We start from the raw sequence: 21129 nt of genomic DNA, 5'->3' as shown, positions 1-21129 counted from the left end.
TCTCCCTCCCCAGACAAGAGTATGTAGGCAAGGGCTATCTTATCCAATGTTCTGCCCCTAGTGTGGGGAAAACCATCTGGTACATAATACATGCTCACTGATATTGTTCAACTGACCCATTTCCACTAAGCTCCATGTTGGAAGCATCTTCATTCTCACAGGACTACAAAAATAACAGCTCTGTTTATTTGCCAACATCCAAATAAGAAAGGCTAATCAGAGAGCACCAGGAAATGAAAACAGCCAGATGTTTTTGAGAGCAAAAGTCCAGGAACACAAAATAGCTTCCAACAGGGGTGATGTATGTTTTCCTAGTGATTCAAAATGAATATATGCTTATTAGGCAGAGAGAGAGATTTAAGTTTTCTCAGCTAATGCTGCAATTTTAAATTCATTTAAGGTAATCTTCCTTATCTTGAATCTATTTTTCTCAGTAACCAGGATACTTAACTGATTCGTACAAAACCCATTTGAAAAAGAAATAATCTACTCTAAGCAAAGGCACACTGCAAACGAAAGAAAGAGAGACACCACAAATCTAACAGAAGATGAAGTATCTGTTTGAAAAGCCAAGGAGGACTACTGCCTAGAAAATAGGATATTTTCCCCCAGCATCTTGATTTTCCCACCAATCTCTCTTCTCTCTTTCACAAGGAGAAAACAAATAATTCTTAAATCTGAGAGCACAGAGCAAAGACCTCTCATAAACCAACCAAGACGCAAACAAACTGTTTCAAAGGTAAGAATCTCAAACAAAAATTGTAAGCTGAAACAATCACAGGATGTACTCTTTCACCTACCAGATGGGAAAAGCATTATTTAAAGGCTAGTACCCAGTTTGGGAAGGGTCTAGTAAAGTTCCAACAGGAGCGGAAACTTCTATAAACTTTCTGGAGGAAAATATCACTATATGTATCGAAAGCCTCCAAAAGTACTCCTACAATGTGATCTCAGGATTACACCTTTAGAAGTGTGGATTAAGAAAGTAAATATCAAATCAATATACATAAAGATTTGAGTGGGGAGATATCCATCCAAGTGTTATTTATAATAATGAAAATGTTTAAATACATTTTTTATCAATTTTTATTTATAAAAATGAAATTTTATCTTATAAAAATTATAAATATTTATAATATTATAAATATTTCATATTTATAATAATGAAAATTTGGAAATAATCTAGATTTCTAACAATGAAAATAATGATCATAACTAATAACATCAGAAAATGCTCATGAAATAATAAATGAAAAAAAGGATAAATGAAACACATCATATGCTCATATCTGTATAGAAATAGACTCAAAGACAAACTACTAGTATTTTACTAGTCACCACCTCTAGGTAATGAGATCATGTTGATTTTTAAATTTTTACTTAAAATTTTTTTGTATCACGGACCTTTCTCTATGCTTCTGTATTATTTTATAAAAATTAAAAATTCTTATTTAGCTCTATTTATTTTCATAATCAATAGTACTATTTATTGATTATGGAGGAGACGAGATAAAAGCCCCTCCACTAGGTACAAGTAACACAAGAAAATGTCACAGACATGGGTCTACACCCAACCATCTGATAAAGTAAGCTCCTCTGAATGACTGAATCAGAACTTACTTGGTGGGACGATAATCCGGAATGGAACGATCCAGTGAAATTTTTTCACTGAGGTAGGAATTGTAGCCATACTTCTCATGGGGTCCCTTGGCTTTCTCTTCTTCAGCCGGGGAAAGGGTAGCAGGAAGGCCCCCTTTGCCCCGCCCACCATAACCTTCAATGAGCCCAAGGGATTTAGATAAACCTAGAAAAAGGAGGGGGAGAAAAAGAATTATTTGAAAATCACCATACCAGGATATGCCACTCAGGCTCAGATATAGCTTCAGTGGAAATTTTAACATTACCCGTTGCAGAAAAAATTATGTTCTCAATTTATCGATATCGGAATATGCCCTGAACACATTTCAATTGAGAGGAAGGTCAGAGCAACTGTGAGGTGTGGGGTTAAGGCTGGTCACCCATGAAGAGCCTCTCCCTCCTTCTGGGAAATGGGGTGGATGGCAGGGGCAGTCTATGAAAGGGAGAGACTGCCAAAAGCAGGGGACATGTGGACCAAGAAAGACACACAGAATGGGACAGAACTCGGGCTGTCATCCCTGCCTGATTTCCTTTCTTCATGATCAATTACCACAAGGCGAGATATTCCAGGAGATGCGCAGTACAACACAGAAAAGGCAGCAATAAGGAACTTCCAGACTGCAGGTGTTTTTGCTTCATTTGAACAGAGAATAATATACAGATTGATTTTATCATGAGTTTAAAGTGTGTAACCATCTGCCACCGTTCTATACCTAATGGTTTTATTTAAATCTCATTTAAATGGCAAAAAGGAAATACAAAATGTTTGAGAATAAATCACAGAGAAGAAAAACCCATAAGGGTGATAACCGTGCCCAGAAGAGTAGAAGGCCTCGGTAACAAGCCTCATCGAGCAATTGCACGTTCCCAGGATGGTGGTAGCTTTATACCTATTGTTCCAGTAAACGATAAACAGCTTGATGGGTAATTTTTAAATCCTACAGTCATGGGAGGTTTTAATTCTCGGCTTGAAAACTTTTGCTGTTAAGGGCTCTCATTCTCTTTTGCTATTTCAAACGCTCAAGCTACCCCGTTCACCGTCAGGCGTCTGCACACACACACCCCACTTCCTGCCACGGGCAGGAAGACCATGGACCAGAGATGTAAAAAGCATCCTCGGCTTTCATGGAGGGCAGACCACAAAGCCTAGGAGGACCACAGACTCCCAGGAAGGCATCCTCAAGTAAGTCAAAGGCCAGTAAACCTGCTCCGGTCACAGGATGCGCCTCCACCCCATAATGGCAACACCTGTGTTCCGTTTCCTGCTTCTCTGAAAATAAAAATTTATTTTCTGTGATATAAAATCAAAAAGGAAAGGTTCAGCAAGCATCTCAGGATTGGTCTCAAGTGAACATCATTTCGCTACCTGAGAATCATTTCCACCGTCCATGGTGTTTTTCGGGAACCCTTGACATCTTTTCTGCCCTCCACCAGCCCAACAGAGGAACCATCAACTGACAACTGGATTACTCCAACACTTCCTGGTCACAAGAAGTGACCTGCTTCCTGGTCTTTAATCTCTCATGCCACATCACCGTGCACCAACCATTCCAATAACGCCACCTTCACTGTGCTCCAAAATCTGTAAGGACTCATCCCAGGTCGAGTACAGACACCTGTGTTGGATTTTAAAATCACTCCCGACAGGACATTACTAGTGGGAATGCACAATGGTGCGGCTACTTTGGAAAATACTTTGGCAGTTCTTCAAAATGCTAAGCGTAGTTTTCCCGTATGATCCAGCAGTTCCATTTTTTACCCTAGAGAAATGAAAAGATATGCCCACTTGAAAACTTGTACACAAATGCTCATAGAAGCATTATTCATATTAGCTGTGTCTATCAACTGATAAGTGAATAAAACAAAATGTGGTACATCCACGCAATGTGATATTATCTGGCAATAAAAAAACTATCTTTTTAAAAAAGTACAGATCTTCCTCAACTTACAAAAGAGTTACATCCCGATAAACCCATCATAAGTTGAAAATATCGTAAGTTGAAAATGCATTTAAAACATCTAACCTACCAAACATCATAGCTTAGCCTAGCCTCCCTTAAACGTGCTCAGAACACTTACCTACAGTTGGGCAAACTCATTCTAACACAAAGCATGTTTTATAATAAAGAGTGTTGAATATCTCATGGAATTTATTGAATACTGTACTGAAAGTGTAAAACAGAATGGTTGCATGGGTACAAAATGGTTGTAAGTGTGTTGGTTGTTTACCTTCATGTCACATGACTGACTGGGCGCTGTGGCTCGCTGCCACTGCCCAGCACCATAAGACAGTACCGTACTGCATACTGCTGGCTCAGGAAAAGATCAAAATTCAAAGTATGGTTTCTACTGAATGCTTATCACTTTTGTACCATCATAAAGTCAAAAAAATCATAAATCGAACCACTGAAAGTCAGAGACTGTCTGTAGTGATATATGCAACACGAGTGAACCTTGAAAACATGCCGAAGAAATAATGCTGGACAGGAAAGACCACATACCGTATGGTTCTGTTTACCTGAAATGCACAGAATAGGCACATCTATAGAGACAGAAAGTAGATCTGTATCTGCTTAGGGTGGTGGGTATTTGGGGAGGGAATGGGGAGTGACTGCTAATGTGTATCGAGTGTCTTTTTGGGTGATGGAAATGTTCCAGAAACAGAGTGTGGTGATGTTTGCACAACTTTGTGAATATACTAAAAGCCACTAAATTGTACACGTTCAGTGGATGAATGATATCATGTGAAAAAAATCTCAATAAAGCTATTTTTAAAAACCCACTTATGATAGACAGTTCTATTTCCAGCAAGATGGAAGGCTAAAACAACAGGAAAACTTTCCAATAAACTACCTAGAAATTCTGAATGAAAAATTTTTTAATACTGTAAATGCATAGCTGAGCTTACAATAAGTTAAAGGAAACACCCAGAGGTAAGTTATAATCAGAGCTGAGACTCTATCTGCTGGGATGGGGTGAAGGATGCATTGCTCATTAACTGAAGGCTGGCGTTTTGGAGCTCAAACGTGCACAGAATACGGGACCTTTCGTACGCCTTAAATGTTTCATAATTTCTCATTATGAAGGTACTGAGTTGATCAGTGGCCCCCTGTCTACTCTGAACCTATGAGTATGACCTTATTTGGAAATAGGGGTTTTGCATATGTAATCAAATTAATATAACTGGTGTACTCATATGAGAAAAACTTAGAGATAGAAACACAGATACACAGAGGGAAGAAGGTCATTTGACAACAGATATTGAAGGATACAGCTGCAAGCCAAGCAATGCCCAGGATTGCTAACACCTCCCAGAAGCTAGGAAAAGGAAAGGGAGGATTACTTCCTAGACCCTTCAGAGAAAGCATGGCTCGGCCAACATCTTGATTTCAGAATTCTAGCCTCAAACTGTGAGAGAAAACATTTCTGTTGTTTTAGGCCATCAAGATTATGGTCATTGGTTATAGTAACTACACAAAATGAATACAATCAATATTAAAAAACAGAGTGGAATTGGATAAAGAAAATATAGACCATGACAATACTAACCAAAAGAAAGCTGGAATCACTCTATAAACATCAGATAAAAACAGACTTTAGGGCAAACAGCCTTATGGGGATGAAGAAGGTCGTTACATAATGATAAAAGTTAACAATCCACCAGAAGCTCTTAGGAATTACAAACTACCAAGCACCTAACAACATAGCTTCAAATTACATAAAGCAAAAATGGACCACATTACAAGAAGAAATTAACAAATCCACAATCATAGTGGGAAATATTAACATATCTCTCAGTACTGAACAGATAAGGACAAAAATTTAGCAAAGATACGGTAGAACTGAACAACAAAATTAAGATGTTTGATCTAATGGACATTGTACCTGACTTTCTAATAATCGTATATTCTCTACAAGAGTATATGGAACATTTAAACAATTGACAGGCCACAAACAAGTCTCAGTCTAGCTTACAGATCATCTTTGAACATAAAGCAATAAAAAACAGAACCCAACAATAAAAATACCACAAAGGATTCACACATTTGGGCAGTTTTAAAAGACTTCTAAAAAAATGTGGGTCAAATAATTAATCATATTGCCATTAGAAGTTACATGAAACTAACAGAACATGAAACAGTACATCTCAAAGCTTGTAGGATCGTGCTAATGCAATACTTGGAAGTAACTACATAAATGCGTATATTAAGGGGGGGAAAGGAAGAACTGATAATAAGGTAAGCATCTAACCCAAGGAATTAGAAAAAAAAGAGAGGAAGCCCAAAGAAAGCAATAATAAACAAAAGAACAAAAACTAATGAAACAGAAGAAAGACATCAAGGAAGAAAGGAGTAACGGACGGATGGAGAGAGAGAGGACGGAAGGAAGAAAGGAAGGAATGAAGGGAGGGAGGGAGGGAGGAAAGAGAGAGAGAGAGAGAAACTAAAAGAAAAAAAGTTGGGTGGGAGGAAATAACATCAGCAAGACTGGGGATAAAAAGAGAGAGAGAGAGAAGGTACATGGTCCCTTGAGGGAGGACTTATCTATTCATCACAGTAAACACAGTGCCTAGGTCCCCCAATATTTTTAAGGGTTCAGGAAGATGTTTAAATTTCTTTTAAAATCAGAAAGACACGGTTATCAAATAAGATTTTTAATACTCTTTTAAATTGTTGTTTTATTGTTTTTCTGTGAAGGCCAAAGTGCTTAGGGCCCACAAGATTCATTATGCAGCCTTGGTGCCCTTGAGGTTAGATTTTATCTGTACGTGACAAGGTACCTAAAGCATGGAGAAGGAAAGTAACATGATCTGAGGCACAATTTACAATTCTTACCTAGAAGGTAGATAGCACAAGGACAGACCCCAGGAACTAACAGTAAGGCCAACTACCATTAATTGAGAATCTGTTGCGTGCTGGGAAGCACCCTGCTAAGTGCTTGACATATATTCTACCACTGTTTCACCTAATCTTTTGAAAACCTCATGAGGAAGGTATGATAATGATCTCTGTTTGACAAATAAGGACACTGAATCTGAGAACGTGGTAACTTTAAGGTTCTGCAGCTGTTCAAGGAAGCTGAGACCTGAGTTCTGGATATAGTTAGAGATACAAGGGAGGATAAAACCTGGTCTCTGTGACAGATAAGGAGATTAGTCCTGGAGCTGTTGCAGCAGCCCAGACCAGGATAGAAGGGGCATCACGTTAAGGTGTGAGTGGTGGTGATCAAAAAGAGAGGAGAGATTTGAGAAACATTTAAGAGATATCATCACAAGGCAGGAGACAGACACGAGTTAGGGTGAGAGAGAAGGAATACGTGAGTGAGCTTGGGGTTTCCAGCGAGTGGCAATATCATGCACAAAACAGGGCACACAGAAGAAAGCTCGAGAAGATGCATTCTACTCTCTACATGTGGTATATGGAGCATTCATGGGACATTCAGATAGGATCATATGTCCAGTGGGGAGCTGAAACACTTGGGCATGGAGGTTCAGAAGGTAGAGGAGGCCCAAAACATGAACCCTCGCAGCTATCAGTTTGGAGGGGACCGTAGCCATTGTAAGGAGTGGGAGGGCCAAGATGTTGAGTAGCAAGAACAAAGAGACGATGCTCAGGAAGTGTTCTCTGGCCACACGCCCTCTTATGCTTCTGCCATATCTACAGGAGGAGTTGCATACTTTACGACTTACTACTTCTGCACTCTGCATGCATGTGCTCTCACTGAAGCTTCCTTTGAAGCTCAAGACTTAAGGAAGGAAGACTTAAAAGGATGGAGAAACATCTCAATACCAACCAAGTGCTTAAACTTTCTGCCGTCTTCATAAATCCACTTGACCACTCTCTCCTCACCCACTGTTGACTGTTGTTTAGGCTTTAAATTTTTTAAATGCTTTTGTATCCATTTTTCTCTTAGGCAGGCAGGGTAGATATTACCATGATCACTTTACTTCTTTTTTTTTTTTTCTTTTCTTTTTTTTTTGTGGTACGCAGGCCTCTCACTGTTGTGGCCTCTCCCGCCGCGGAGCACAGGCTCCGGACGCGCAGGCCCAGCGGCCACGGCTCACGGGCCCAGCCGCTCCGCGGCATGTGGGATCCTCCCAGACCGGGGCACGAACCCACGTCCCCCGATTCGGCAGGCGGACTCTCAACCACTGTGCCACCAGGGAAGCCCTACCATGATCACTTTAGAGATGAAAAAATGGAGGCTTATAAGGATTAATTATTTGACCATCCAAAAGTAATGGAGACAGAATAAGACATTCCACCCAGCTCCGAACAAACACACAAATACTCCGCCCAGGAAATTTTGTAGGAAGGAAGAATCCAGTGTTCAAAATACAATGAAGAATGGTAAATAAACGGTAATACACTCATTAAAAAGGAATACTATACAGCAATGAGAATGAATGACTTGCAGATAAACAGATAAATCTCATAGACTTCATGTAAAGAGCTAGCATCAAAAATGCACAGAATTGAGGGGCGCCTTCAAGATGGCAGACAAGTAAGATGTGGAGATCACTTTCCTCCCCACAAATACATCAAAACTACATCTACATGTGGAACAACTCCTACATAACACCTACTGAATGATGGAAGAAGACCTCAGACTTCCCAAAAGGCAAAAACCTCCCCACGTACCTGGGTGGGGCAAAAGAAAAAAGGAAAAACAGGGCTTCCCTGGTGGCACAGTGGTTGAGAGTCCGCCTGCCGATGCAGGGGACATGGGTTTGTGCCCCGGTCCGGGAAGATCCCACATGCCGCGGAGCAGCTGGGCCCGTGAGCCATGGCCGCTGAGCTTGCGCGTCCGGAGCCTGTGCTCTGCAATGGGAGAGGCCACAGCAGTGAGAGGCCCGCGTATCACAAAAAACAAAAAAACAACAACAAATAAAGGAAAAACAGAGAAAAAAGAATAGGGATACAACCTGCACCTCTGGGAGGGAGCTGTGAAGGAAGAAAGGTTTTCACACACTAGGAAGCCCCTTCACTGGTGGAGACGAGGGTGGTGGGGCGGGGAAGCTTAGGAGCCAAAGAGGAGAGCGCAGCAACAGGGGTGCAGAGGGCAAAACGGAGAGATTCCCGCACAGAGGATCGGTGCCGACCGGCACTCACCAGCCCGAGAGGCTTGTGTGCTCACCTGGCGGGACGGGTTGGGGCTGGAGCTGAGGCTCAGGCTTCAGAGGTCAGATCCCAGGGAGAGGACTGGGGTCGGCTGCATGAACACAGCCTGAGGGGGCTAGTGCGCCACAGCTAACCGGGGGGGAGTCCGGGAAAAGGTCTGGAACTACCAAGGAGGCAAGAGACCATTGTTTCACGGTGCGCGAGGAGAGGGGATTCAGAGCACTGCCTAAACGAGCTCCAGAGACGGGCGCGAGCCGCAGCTATCAGCGTGGACACCAGAGATGGGCATGAGATGCTAGGGCTGCTACTGCAGCCACCAAGAAGCCTGTGTGCGGGCACAGGTCACTATCCACACCCCCCAGGAGCCTGTGCAGCCCGCCACTGCCAGGGGCCCGTGATCCAGGTACAACTTCCCCGGGAGAACGCACGGTGCGCCTCAGGCTGGTACAACGTCACGCCGGCCTCTGCCGCCGCAGGCCCGCCCCGCATCCATACCCCTCCCTCCCCCAGCCTGAGTGAGCCGGAGCCCCCGAATCAGCGGCTCCTTTAACCCCATCCTGTCTGAGGGAAGAACAGATGCCCTCCGGCAACCTACACGCAGAGGCAGGGCCAAATCCAAAGCTGAGTCCCGGGAACTGTGCGAACAAAGAAGAGAAAGGGAAAATTCTCCCAGCAGCCTAAGGAGCAGCAGATTAAATCTCCACAATCAACTTGATGTACGCTGCATCTGTGGAATACCTGAATAGACAACGAGTCAACCCAAAATTGAGGCGGTGGACTTTGAGAGCCACAGTAGACTAGGGGTTGGCTGTACGCGACTGACTGGTTTCTGGTTTTATGTTTATCTTAGTTTAGTATTTAGAAATTATTAACACTGGTAGATTTGTTTATTGATTTGGTTGCTCTCTTCCTTTTATATATATACTTTTTTTTTCCTTTTTCTCTTTTTGTGAGTGTGTAAGTGTATGCTTCTGTGTGTGATTTTGTCTGTATAGCTTTGCTTTTGCCATTTGTCCTAGGGTTCTATCTGGGGTTTTGGGGGGGTTTTTTTTAGTATAGTTTTTAGTGCTTGTTATCATTTGTGGATTTGTTTCTGATTTGGTTGCTCTCTTCTTTCTTTCTCTCTTTTTTTAAATTACTTTTTTATTTTTAATAACTTTTTTCTATTTTAATAACTTTATTATTTTATTTATTTATTTTTCTTTTGTTCGTTCTTTTTTTTTTTCTCCATTTTCTTCTCAGTCGTGTGGCTGACAGGGTCTTGGTGCTCTGGCCGGGTGTCAGGCCTGAGCCTCTGAGGTAGGAGAGCCGAGTTCAGGACACTGGTCTGTCAGAGACCTCCTGGCCTCACGTAATATCAAACGGTGAATGCTCTCCCAGAGATCTCCAACTCAATGCTAAGACCCAGCTCCACTCAATAACCAGCAAGCTACAGTGCTGGACACCCTATGCCAAACAACTAGCAAGACACAAACACAACCCCACCCATTAGCAGAGAGGCTGCCTAAAATCATAATAAGGTCAAAGACACCCCAAAACACACCGCCGGACGTGGTCCTGCCCACCAGAAAGACAAGATCCAGCCTCACCCACCAGAGCACAGACACCAGTCCCCTCCACCAGGAAGCCTGCACAATCCACTGAACCAACCTTAGCCACTGGGGACAGACACCAAAAACAACGGGAACAACTGGGGGCAGCCTGCAAAAAGGAGACCTCAAACACAGTAAGTTAAGCAAAATGAGAAGACAGAGAAACACACGGCAGATGAAGGAGCAAGGTAAAATCCCACCAGACCGAAGGAATGAAGAGGAAATAGGCAGCCTACCTGAGAAAAGAATTCAGAGTAATGATAGTAAAGATGATCCAAAACCTTGGAAATAGAATGGAGACAATACAAGAAACGTTTAACAAGGACCTAGAAGAACTAGAGCAAACAAACAATGATGAACAACACAATAAAGGAAATTAAAAATTCTCTAGAAGGAAACAGTAGCAGAATAACTGAGGCAGAAGAACGGATAAGTGACCTGGAAGATAAAATAGTGGAAATAACTACTGCAGAGCAGAAAAAAGAAAAAAGAATGAAAAGAATTGAGGACAGTCTCAGAGACCTCTGGGACAACATTAAACACACCAACATTTGAATTATAGGGGTTCCAGATGTTGAAGAGAAAGAAAAAGGGACTCAGAAAATATTTGAAGGGATTACAGTTGAAGACTTCCCTAATACAGGAAAGGAAGTATTCAATCAAGACCAGGAAGCACAGAGAGTCCCATACAGGATAAATCCAAGGAGAAACATGCCAAGACACATATTCATCAAACTATCAAAAATTAAATGCAAACAAAAAATATTAAAAGCAGCAAGGGAAAAGCAACAATTAACATAAAAGGGAATCCCCATAAGGTTAACAGCTGATCTTTCAGCAGAAACTCTGCAAGCCAGAAGTGAGTGGCAGGACATATTTAAAGTGATAAAAGGGAAACACCTACAATCAAGATTACTCTACCCAGCAAGGATCTCATTCAGATTTGACGGAGAAATTAAAACCTTTACAGAAAACCAAAAGCTAAGAGAATTCAGCACCACCAAACCAGCTCTACCACAAATGCTAAAGGAACTTCTCTAGGCAGGAAACACAAGAGAAGGAAAAGACTTACAATAACAAACCCAAAGGAATTAAGAAAATAGTAATAGGAACATACATATCGATAAGTACCTTAAATGTAAATGGATTAAATGCTCCCACCAAAAGACACAGACTGGCTAAAGGGAAGCAAAAATAAGACCCATATATATGCTGTCTACCAGAGACCCACTTCAGACCTAGGGACACAAACAGACTGAAAGTAACGGGATGGAAAAAGATATTCCAAGCAAATGGAAATCAAAAGAAAGCTGGAGTAGCAACTCTCATATCAGACAAAATAGAATTTAAAATAAAGACTATTACAAGAGACACTGAAGGACACTACATAATGATCAAGGGATCAATTCAAGAAGAAGATATAACAATTATAAATATTTATGCACCCAGCATAGGAGCACCTCAATACATAAGGCAAATGCTAACAGCCATAAAAGGGGATCTCAACAGCAACACAATCATAGTAGGGGACTTTAACACCCCACTTTCACCAATGGACAGATCATCCAAAATGAAAATAAATAAGGAAACACAAGCTTTAAATGATACATTAAACAAGATGGGCTTAATTGATATTTATAGGACATTCCATCCAAAACAGCAGATTACACTTTCTTCTCAAGTGCTCATGGAACATTCTCCAGGACAGATCATATCTTGGGTCACAAATCAAGGCCTGGTAAATTTAAGAAAATGGAAATCGTATCAAGTATTTTTTCTGACCACAACGCTATGAGACTAGATATAAATTACAGGGAAAAATGTGTAAAAAATACAAACACATGGAGGCGAAACAATACACTACTAAATAACCAAGAGATCACTGAGGAAATCTGGTGGCGGTGGTGTGATAAACTGGGAGATTGGGATTGACATATATACACTAATATGTGTAAAATGGATAACTAATAAGAACCTGCTGTGTAAAAAAATAAATTAAATTAAATTAAAAAAAAGAGAAAATCAAAAAATACCTAGAAACAAATGACAATGAAAACACTAAGACCCAAAATCTATGGGATGCAGCAAAAGCAGTTCTAAGAGGGAAGTTTACGGCAATACAATCCTACCTCAAGAAACAAGAAACATCTCAAATAACCAACCTAGCCTTACACCTAAAGCAATCAGAGAAAGAAGAACAAAAAAACCCCAAAGTTAGCAGAAGGAAAGAAATCATAAATAAAAGAAAAAGAAATGAAGGAAACAAGAGCAAAGATCAATAAAACTAAAAGCTGGTTCTTTGGGAAGATAAACAAAATAGATAAACCATTAGCCCAGCTCATCAAGAAAAAAAGGGAGAAGTCTCAAATCAATAGAAATAGAAATGAAAAAGGTGAAGAAACAACTGACAATGCAGAAATACAAAGGATCATGAGAGATTACTACAAGCAACTATATGAAGAAATGGACAAATTCTTAGAAAAGCACAACCTTCTGAGACTGAACCAGGGGGAAATAGAAAATATAAACAGACCAATCACAAGCACTGAAATTGAGACTGTGATTAAATATCTTCCAACAAACAAAAGCCCAGGACCAGATGGCTTCACAGGCGAATTCTATCAAACATTTAGAGAAGACCTAACACCTATCCTTCTCAAACTCTTCCAATATATAGCAGAGGGAGGAACACGCCCAAACTCGTTCTACAAGGCCACCATCACCCTGATACCAAAACCAAAGATGCCACAAAAAAAGAAAACTACAAGCCAATATCACTGATGAACACAGATGCAAAAATCCTCAACAAAATACTAGCAAACAGAATCTAACAGCACATTAGAAGGATCATACACCATGATCCAGTGGGGTTTATTCCAGGAATGCAAGGATTCTTCAATATACGCAAATCAATCAATGTGATACACCATATTAACAAATTGAAGAAGAAAAACCATATGATCATCTCAATAGATTCAGAAAAGGCTTTTGATAAAATTCAACATCCATTTATGATAAAAATTCTCTAGAAAGTGGGCATAGAGGGAACCTACCTCAACATAATAAAGGCCATATATGACAAACCCACAGCCAACATCGTTCTCAATGGTGAAAAACTGAAACCGTTTCCACTAAGATCAGGAACAAGACAAGGTTGCCCACTCTCACCACTATTACTCAACACAGTTTTGGAAGTTTTAGCCACAGCAATCACAGAAGAAAAAGAAATAAAAGGAATCCAAATCAGAAAAGAAGAAGTAAAACTGTTACTGCTTGCAGATGAATGATAGTATACGTAGAGGATCCTAAAAATGCTACCAGAAAACTACTAGAGCTAATCAATGAATTTGGTAAAGTAGCAGGATAAAAAATTAATGCACAGAAATCTCTTGCATTCCTATACACTGATGACAATAAATCTGAAAGAGACATTAAGAAAACACTCCCATTTACCACTGCAACAAAAAGAATAAAATACCTAGGAATAAACCTACCTAAGGAGACAAAAGACCTGTATGCAGAAAATTATAAGACACAGATGAAAGAAATTAAAGATGATACAAACAGATGGAGAGATAGACAATATTCTTGGATTGGAAGAATTAACATTGTGAAAATGACTATACTACCCAAAGCAATCTACAAATTCAATGCAATCTCCATCAAACTATCATTGGCATTTTTCACAGAACTGGAACAAAAAAATTCACAATTTGTATGGAAACACAAAAGATTCCGAATAGCCAAAGCAGTCTTGAGAAAGAAAAACGGAGCTGGAGGAATCGGGCTCCTGGACTTCAGGAGCACAAAAACAGAAATGTAGATCAATGGAACAGGATAGAAAGCCCAGAGATAAACCCACGCACATATGGTCACCTTATCTTTGATAAAGGAGGCAAGAATACACAATGGAGAAGATAGCCTCTTCAATAAGTGGTGCTGGGAAAACTGGACAGCTACATGTAAAAGAATGAAATTAGAACACTCCCTGACACCATACACAAAAATAAACTCTAAATGGATTAAAGACCTAAATGGAAGGCCAAACACCATAAAACTCTTAGAGGAAAACATAGGCAGAACACTCTATGACATAAATCACAGCAAGATCCTTTTTGACCCACCTCCTAGAGAAATGGAAATAAAAACAAAAACAAATGGGACCTAATGAAACTTAAAAGCATTTGCACAAAAAATGAAACCATAAACAAGACGAAAAGATAACCCTCAGAATGGGAGAAAATATTTGCAAACGAAGCAACTGACAAAGGATTAATCTCCAAAATATACAAGCGGCTCATGCAGCTCAATATCAAAAAAAGCAAACAACCCAATCCAAAATGGGCAGAAGACGTAAATAGACATTTCTCCAAAGAAGATATACAGATTGCCAACAAACACATGAAAGAATGCTCAACATAACTAATCATTAGAGAAATGCAAATCAAAACTACAATGAGGTATCACCTCATACCGGTCAGAATGGCCACCATCAAAAAACCTGAAAACAATAAATGCAGGTGAGGGTGTGGAGAAAAGGGAACCCTCTTGCACTGTTGGTGGGAATATAAATTAATACAGCCACTGTGGAGAACAGTATGGAGGGTCCTCAAAAAACTAAAAATAGAACTACCATAACTAAAAGCTACCAAACTAAAAATAGAGCTACCATACAACCCAGCAATCCCACTACTGGGCATATACCCTGAGAAAACCATAATTCAAAAAGAGTCATATACAATGTTCATTGCAGCTCTATTTACAATAGCCAGGACATGGAAGCAACCTAACTATGCATTGACAGATGAATGCATAAAGAAGACGTGGCACATATATACAATGGAATATTACGCAGCCATAAAAAGAAACAAAATTGAGTTATTTGTAGCGAGGTGGGTGGACCTAGAGACTCATACAGAGTGAAGTAAGTCAGAAAGCAAAAAACAAATACCGTATGCTAACACATATAAATGGAATCTAAAAAAAAAAGGTTCTGAAGAACATAGGGGCAGGACAGGAATAAAGATGCAGACATAGAAAATGGATTTGAGGACACAGGGAGGGGGAAGGGTAAGCTGGGATGAAGTGAGAGAGTGGCATGGACTTATATATACTATCAAATGTAAAATAGATAGCTAGTGGGAAGCAGCCACATAGCACAGGGAGATCAGCTTGGTGCTTCATGTCCCCCTAGAGGGGTGGGATAGGGAGGGTGGGAGGGAGATGCAAGAGGGAGGGGATATGGGGATATATGTATATGTATAGTTGATTCACTTTGTTACACAGCAGAAACTAACACATCATTGTAAAGCAATTATACTCCAATAAAGATGTTTTAAAAATGTATAGAATTCCATTTATACAAATTTTCAAAAAGTAATCAAAATATAGTTTAGAAATAAAAATCTACGTACTGAAACTATAAACAGCAGTAAAAAAGAGCGTGGATTATGACGGGAGAAGGACACCCAAAGGACCTCAAGATCCTGGTAACGCTCCATTGTAAAGCTGGGAGGGAGACACGGCTAGTATTCATTATATAATTATCACCTGACACATACGTGATATATATGATGTGTGAAATATTACATAATTTTAGAAGATGATAAAGAGACTACTGACAGTGGGTTTTTCTCCTCGTTTTGTCTGCTTTTGATCATTCACCCTGGGTTTCCCTTTTCCCTCCCCAATATTTGCAGCCTCTTCTCAAAAGCCAGAAACTCAGCCTTCTGCGGTTTTCTTGCCAGAATGGAGCCCAAGGTCAAGAAGAAAGACTGCCCAAATGGAGCAGGATTGACCTTCAACTTAACTCAGCAGCTTCGGTGGAAAACATCTGATTCTTCCTCTTATTTCATCTGTGCACACCTTTTTCTCCCCTTGACAATACAGCATTTCTTTCGTCCAGTCTAAATAGATAGCTTCCAATCCCAGGTCATAAAATGCCACCTCGGAGCTAAAATGCATCTCAGCTGTGTTTGCCCAGCATGCTCCCACGGACAGCCTTTCCAATGCAGGCAGAGGGGCCAGGGAGGGAATTTATTACAAAATGGCATAGGAATTAAGTCTAGGAATGCAGGCGAATCCTACCAAGGACACATGGGGAACGCCACCTCCCAAGTGAGATTTTCCTTCCCTTTCTGTGGCATTATTTCTTCCATGATGAAAGGCACCCACTTAGCAGCCTCAAAAAAGATCATTCCTCAGAGTGCAATGTGACAACTATGAATTATATATTTTGTGGTCCATGTGTTCCATTTTCCCCCCAATTGAATCTGCCAGAAAGGTTCAACAAAGCAGCAAAAATTTTCACTTGCATTTTAATGTGCTTACTTAGCAGGTCCCAGAAACTGTTGGCAACAATAAGTAACAGTTCGAGTTCACCAACAAGACTCAAGTTGGTCCTTACTTAGCTGGGAGAAGATGCCATTGGGACAAGCTGGGATGACTCCATGCACCCAGGGAACCTTCTTTTCTGAAAGTGCCCTTTGCTTTTTGGCCAGAAGCAACTGTAGCCGCTGCAGACTGACATACACGTGTAGGCATGGAAGTTGCTATTGGCAAAGAGGAGGGAAAGAGGGAAGAGAATGGGGTGCCTGCTTGGCCCCAGGCCTGAGAGGACTCGGCATTGCCTTCTTCTTCCTCAGGAGGCACTGCCTCTTGAGTTACTGTAGCTGAAGACCGCAGAGCCAAGGGATGCTATTGGCAAGAAGCTGAAGGTAAGGAAGAAGGAAGGACAAATTGAGGTCAGCCATCCCATAGCACCTCTACTGAATATTCTTCATGTTTCTCTCCACCCTTCTTCTCTGCTTTATGCCCCAGGAGACAGACCTATTTAGACAGCATCATGGGTTCCCTCGCCTTCTGGCTTTGGGTTGGGCTCAACCACCAGGAGCTGCCTTGAGGAAACGGATGGACAAGGAGAGAGAGAGGTTGGGGTATTTATCCCCCAGCTCCCTCCCGACCCGGTGTGGTTTGGTAGAGGCTGAATTCTACTATGGCACAGTCGTGTTCAGGCAGGTATCTCCTTGGGTTAGCCTAGGCTTGGAGCTAACCCCGTGTTCTGTTAACCTCTCCCTCTTCCTGCCCCTTTAGGCATTGGCATGGCAACTGCTTCCTCCTCTGTTCCTAGCCTTGGAGTAATTCACCATGCCTGGTCATTCCTTGCTGATTTCCCTTAACTCTGCCCAAACCTTTGTAAATGTTTTGCTAAAATCCCTTTAATCACCCCTTCTGAGTGTGCCAGTTGTTTCTTGCTGGGATCCTGACAGATACAGCATCTTACCTGTCCCGTAGGAAGGCTTGTCCTATGGTTCCACGTCTAGGTACTTAATGGCAGGGATGTGGTCACCCCAGTGCCTGACCCATACAAAGGTCTTAAAAATGGCTGAGTATATATGGATGAGTAGGGATGAGATCTGAAGATTGAACTTGGAGCCATCTATTATAAAGTGATGTTGAGAAAGAAAATTAAATACCCATGAGAAAAACATCTACTAGGAGAAGAGAAGAGGGATTACCACTACATATTATAGTACGTGTATATTCATAAAGAAAAAGAGAGTCCACACTGATGAATGTCACAGGGAAATCAAGCCTGAAAAGGGCATTTGGTTTGGCAGTGAAAAGGGCCCTGGTAACCTTGAAGATGGCCATGCCAGTGACATTAAGTGCTTCCAGGGCAGTGTTTTGTATTCTGGCTATAACCAACCAGAGTATCAAATGTAAAAAAATTTCTATCTGTAAAAGCAACAACTATGACAGTACACTTAGACATAACTTTAACCAATAGGAGGAAAATTATAAAATTTTACTAAATGGATAAAATGAGACATATATACACTGGCAGAGGGAGACATGTTTCTTAATTAGAAGATGGAATGTTATGAAGATACCATTATTTCTTTTTAATGTACAGGTTTAATGTAATTCCAAATGGAATTTTTTTTCTAAAACATAACAAAAGGTTCTAAAATTAACCTAGAAGAACACAGAGGTGATAAAACTTAGATATTTTTCTAAAAGAAGAAAACTGAGGGGGGGGCCCTATCTGATATTAAGAAATAAAGCAATACTAATTAAAGTGCTATGGTTAGGGAGGGTGGGAGGGAGGGGGATGCAAGAGGGAAGAGATATGGGGACATATGTATATGTATAACTGATTCACTTTGTTACAAAGCAGAAACTAACACACCACTGTAAAGCAGTTATACTCCAATAAAGATGTTAAAAAAAAAAAGTGCTATGGTGACGGAGAGGAAATTTATATAGATGCAGAGAGGTTAGAGCATAGATGCTCTAAACTATATATTCCTTTCTCAGATAGCCACCCCATTTTCCAAATATTAATTAATAAAAATAACCTCCACCTCTGAAATTTTAGAGATTCCCTTCTAGTGCAGTTGAGTCAACACCAAATTTCTGCAGGACACCTCATGTGGATGAGGGAGCAGCTTCATCTATCTCACACTGAGCCCAGGAGTCCCGAGGTATCCCGGCTTGACAACTACTCAGCAAGAATAAATCACTCTGCCCACCTCTGTCTTCGGTTTGGCCCAAGCTACAAAGGCTCCATAGCCAAGGTTGTAAATCAGCTCGCAGCTACCTTTCCACCTCCCTGCATACAACTAATGACATAATTTTCTCCAGGGTTATAGTTTAAACTGATGAGTTTACAGATAACCAGCGTTATTCTTTCAGAAACAGGGACGCAACTCAAAACAGACGCACAAACTCCAGGGTAGAGACAGAAACAAAATGCAGTCTGGTGCCTTGTCAACTCATAAAGCTCCTCGTCATCTTGGCAGCCACAGCCTAGTGTGGGGGAAACCACACCCACCAACACAGACACACACACACGCACAGACACAGACACACACAAACACACACACAGCCAAAGAGCCCAGCATGTCGCATGGCCTTCTTCCATTGGGAAAGCATGTGTTGGGGGGTCTCTACAGAGGCCCCAACGCCTCCTCAAAGTCACAGAGTCCCAGGGAGATCCCACACGATGTCAAAGCATCTGGAAGCTGATAAAACTTACAGACACTCAGGAAGTCACAGCCATAAGCTTAATAGTGAGCAGTAATTCCAGGCTTATTCCGGAATTCCATGTACACCTGGGAGGGCGAGGGGGCCTTCCCGAGGAAGCCAGCATGATCACAGAGACAGAGAGGAATGTGTGAAGAAGAGCCAGGAAGGGAGTTAACCTATCAGCTAGGAAAACACACTGAAAAGCTCTAATTATTAAGATAGTGAGTACATACATATAACGGAACATTACACAGCCATTTAATAAAGAACGAAATAATGCCATTTGCAGCGACATGGATGGACCTAGAGATTGTCATACTGAGTTAAGTAAGTCAGACAGAGACAAATATCATATGCTATCGCTCATATGTGGAATCTAAAAAACTGGTACAAATGAACTTATTTACAAAACAGGTGGAGAAAACAAACTTATGGTTACCAAGGGGGAAAGCGGGGGAGGGATAAATTGGGAGACTGGGACTGACATATACCCACTACTATATATAAAAGAGATAACTAATAAGAACCTGCTGTATAGCACAGGGAACTCTATTCAATACTCTGTAATGACCTATGTGGGAATAGAATCTAAAAAAACAGTAGATACATGTACAAATGTACTTTGCTGTACATTTGAAACTAACACAACATTGTAAATCAACTATACTCCAATAAAAATTACTTTAAAAAAAGATAGTGAGATAATGAAAGAAGAAATGACAGGTGGATCAATGGAACAGAAAAGCTCATCTGGAAATACTGCCAAAAGAGAGAGTGGAAGCACCATTTTTGGATACAAATGTTAGTTTTACTGACAAATGTTCATTAGATACAAAGCATTACACTTTATTACATATATATATATAATATTAATGTTAAACATACGTGCCAACTATATAAATTGTGCTATATAATACATATTCACTTTATCTATCTAACTATAATATTTCAAATTCATTACTCAAATGACCCCTGGCGCTAGTTTCTCACACCTCTGGACTCTGTTCCTCCTCTCCATCCCTTCTGCCGCCACCCAGATTCAAATGCAAGTCATCTCTTCCTTGAGTTATTGTGGTCAACTCCTAACACTGTGTCTTGCAAAGTGAGCTTTCTAACATGCACATCTGACCACTAAGCTTAAAATTCATCAGTGCATTCCTTCTGCCTAAAAAAATCCAAAAACTGTCATGTAATAGACAAAGCCACTCACTAGCTGACTCCCTGCCCAGCCTCGTCCTCCACCTTCCTCTCTGTTGCATCCTTTTAGCTACCCCACCCACTTCTGATGCTTCTAAGCAGCCACGGCCTCTCAGTGCCTCTGCCAGTCATCCTTGCTACTCAACACAACACCGCAAATCCTTGCTGAGCGCTACCCAACCCAGAAAGTCAGATGCCGCTCCTTGGTAGAAATCTCAACCACAGCCTTGCTTCTATCCTATCATAGGTGTCCTTGACTGTTCACTCACAAGGGCACAGGCTTCTTGCAAACAGGGTGACATCTCTGTGTCTTACGGATAGCCTTGCTCATAGTAAGCACCTCATACATGTTGTACACATGAAGGAATGGATGGATGAGCAACGCGAGTGAATGAATGAGTAAGTGCATGGTAAGATGAGCTGACCAAATATATTACCACGTGCTAGTGTTGATACTGAAATTTCCTGGGGACACGTCAGAAATGGGTAAACACTGCTGAACTCATGTCAAATCCTTCTTGATTCCCCAGTTCATATATTAGTATGAAGAT

At 40.9% G+C, this 21129-nt stretch overlaps 1 protein-coding gene across 1 annotated transcript in view; it reads right to left on the bottom strand.

Annotated features, from left to right (window-relative positions):
- The window catches only part of GALNT17 (polypeptide N-acetylgalactosaminyltransferase 17), a 431611-nt gene that overhangs the window by 263837 nt on the left and 146645 nt on the right, over positions 1–21129 (bottom strand). Inside the window, exon 2 of the mRNA XM_065892271.1 lies at positions 1621–1804. Within this exon, the coding sequence (XP_065748343.1) occupies positions 1621–1804 (184 nt within the window). The remainder of the gene's footprint in view (positions 1–1620; positions 1805–21129) is intronic.

This window comes from Phocoena phocoena, chromosome 15 (genome assembly GCF_963924675.1).
Source record: "Phocoena phocoena chromosome 15, mPhoPho1.1, whole genome shotgun sequence".
Lineage (NCBI taxonomy): Eukaryota > Metazoa > Chordata > Mammalia > Artiodactyla > Phocoenidae > Phocoena > Phocoena phocoena.
Note: the sequence above shows the minus strand (reverse complement) of the source record. Positions and strands in the feature narration are given on the sequence as shown.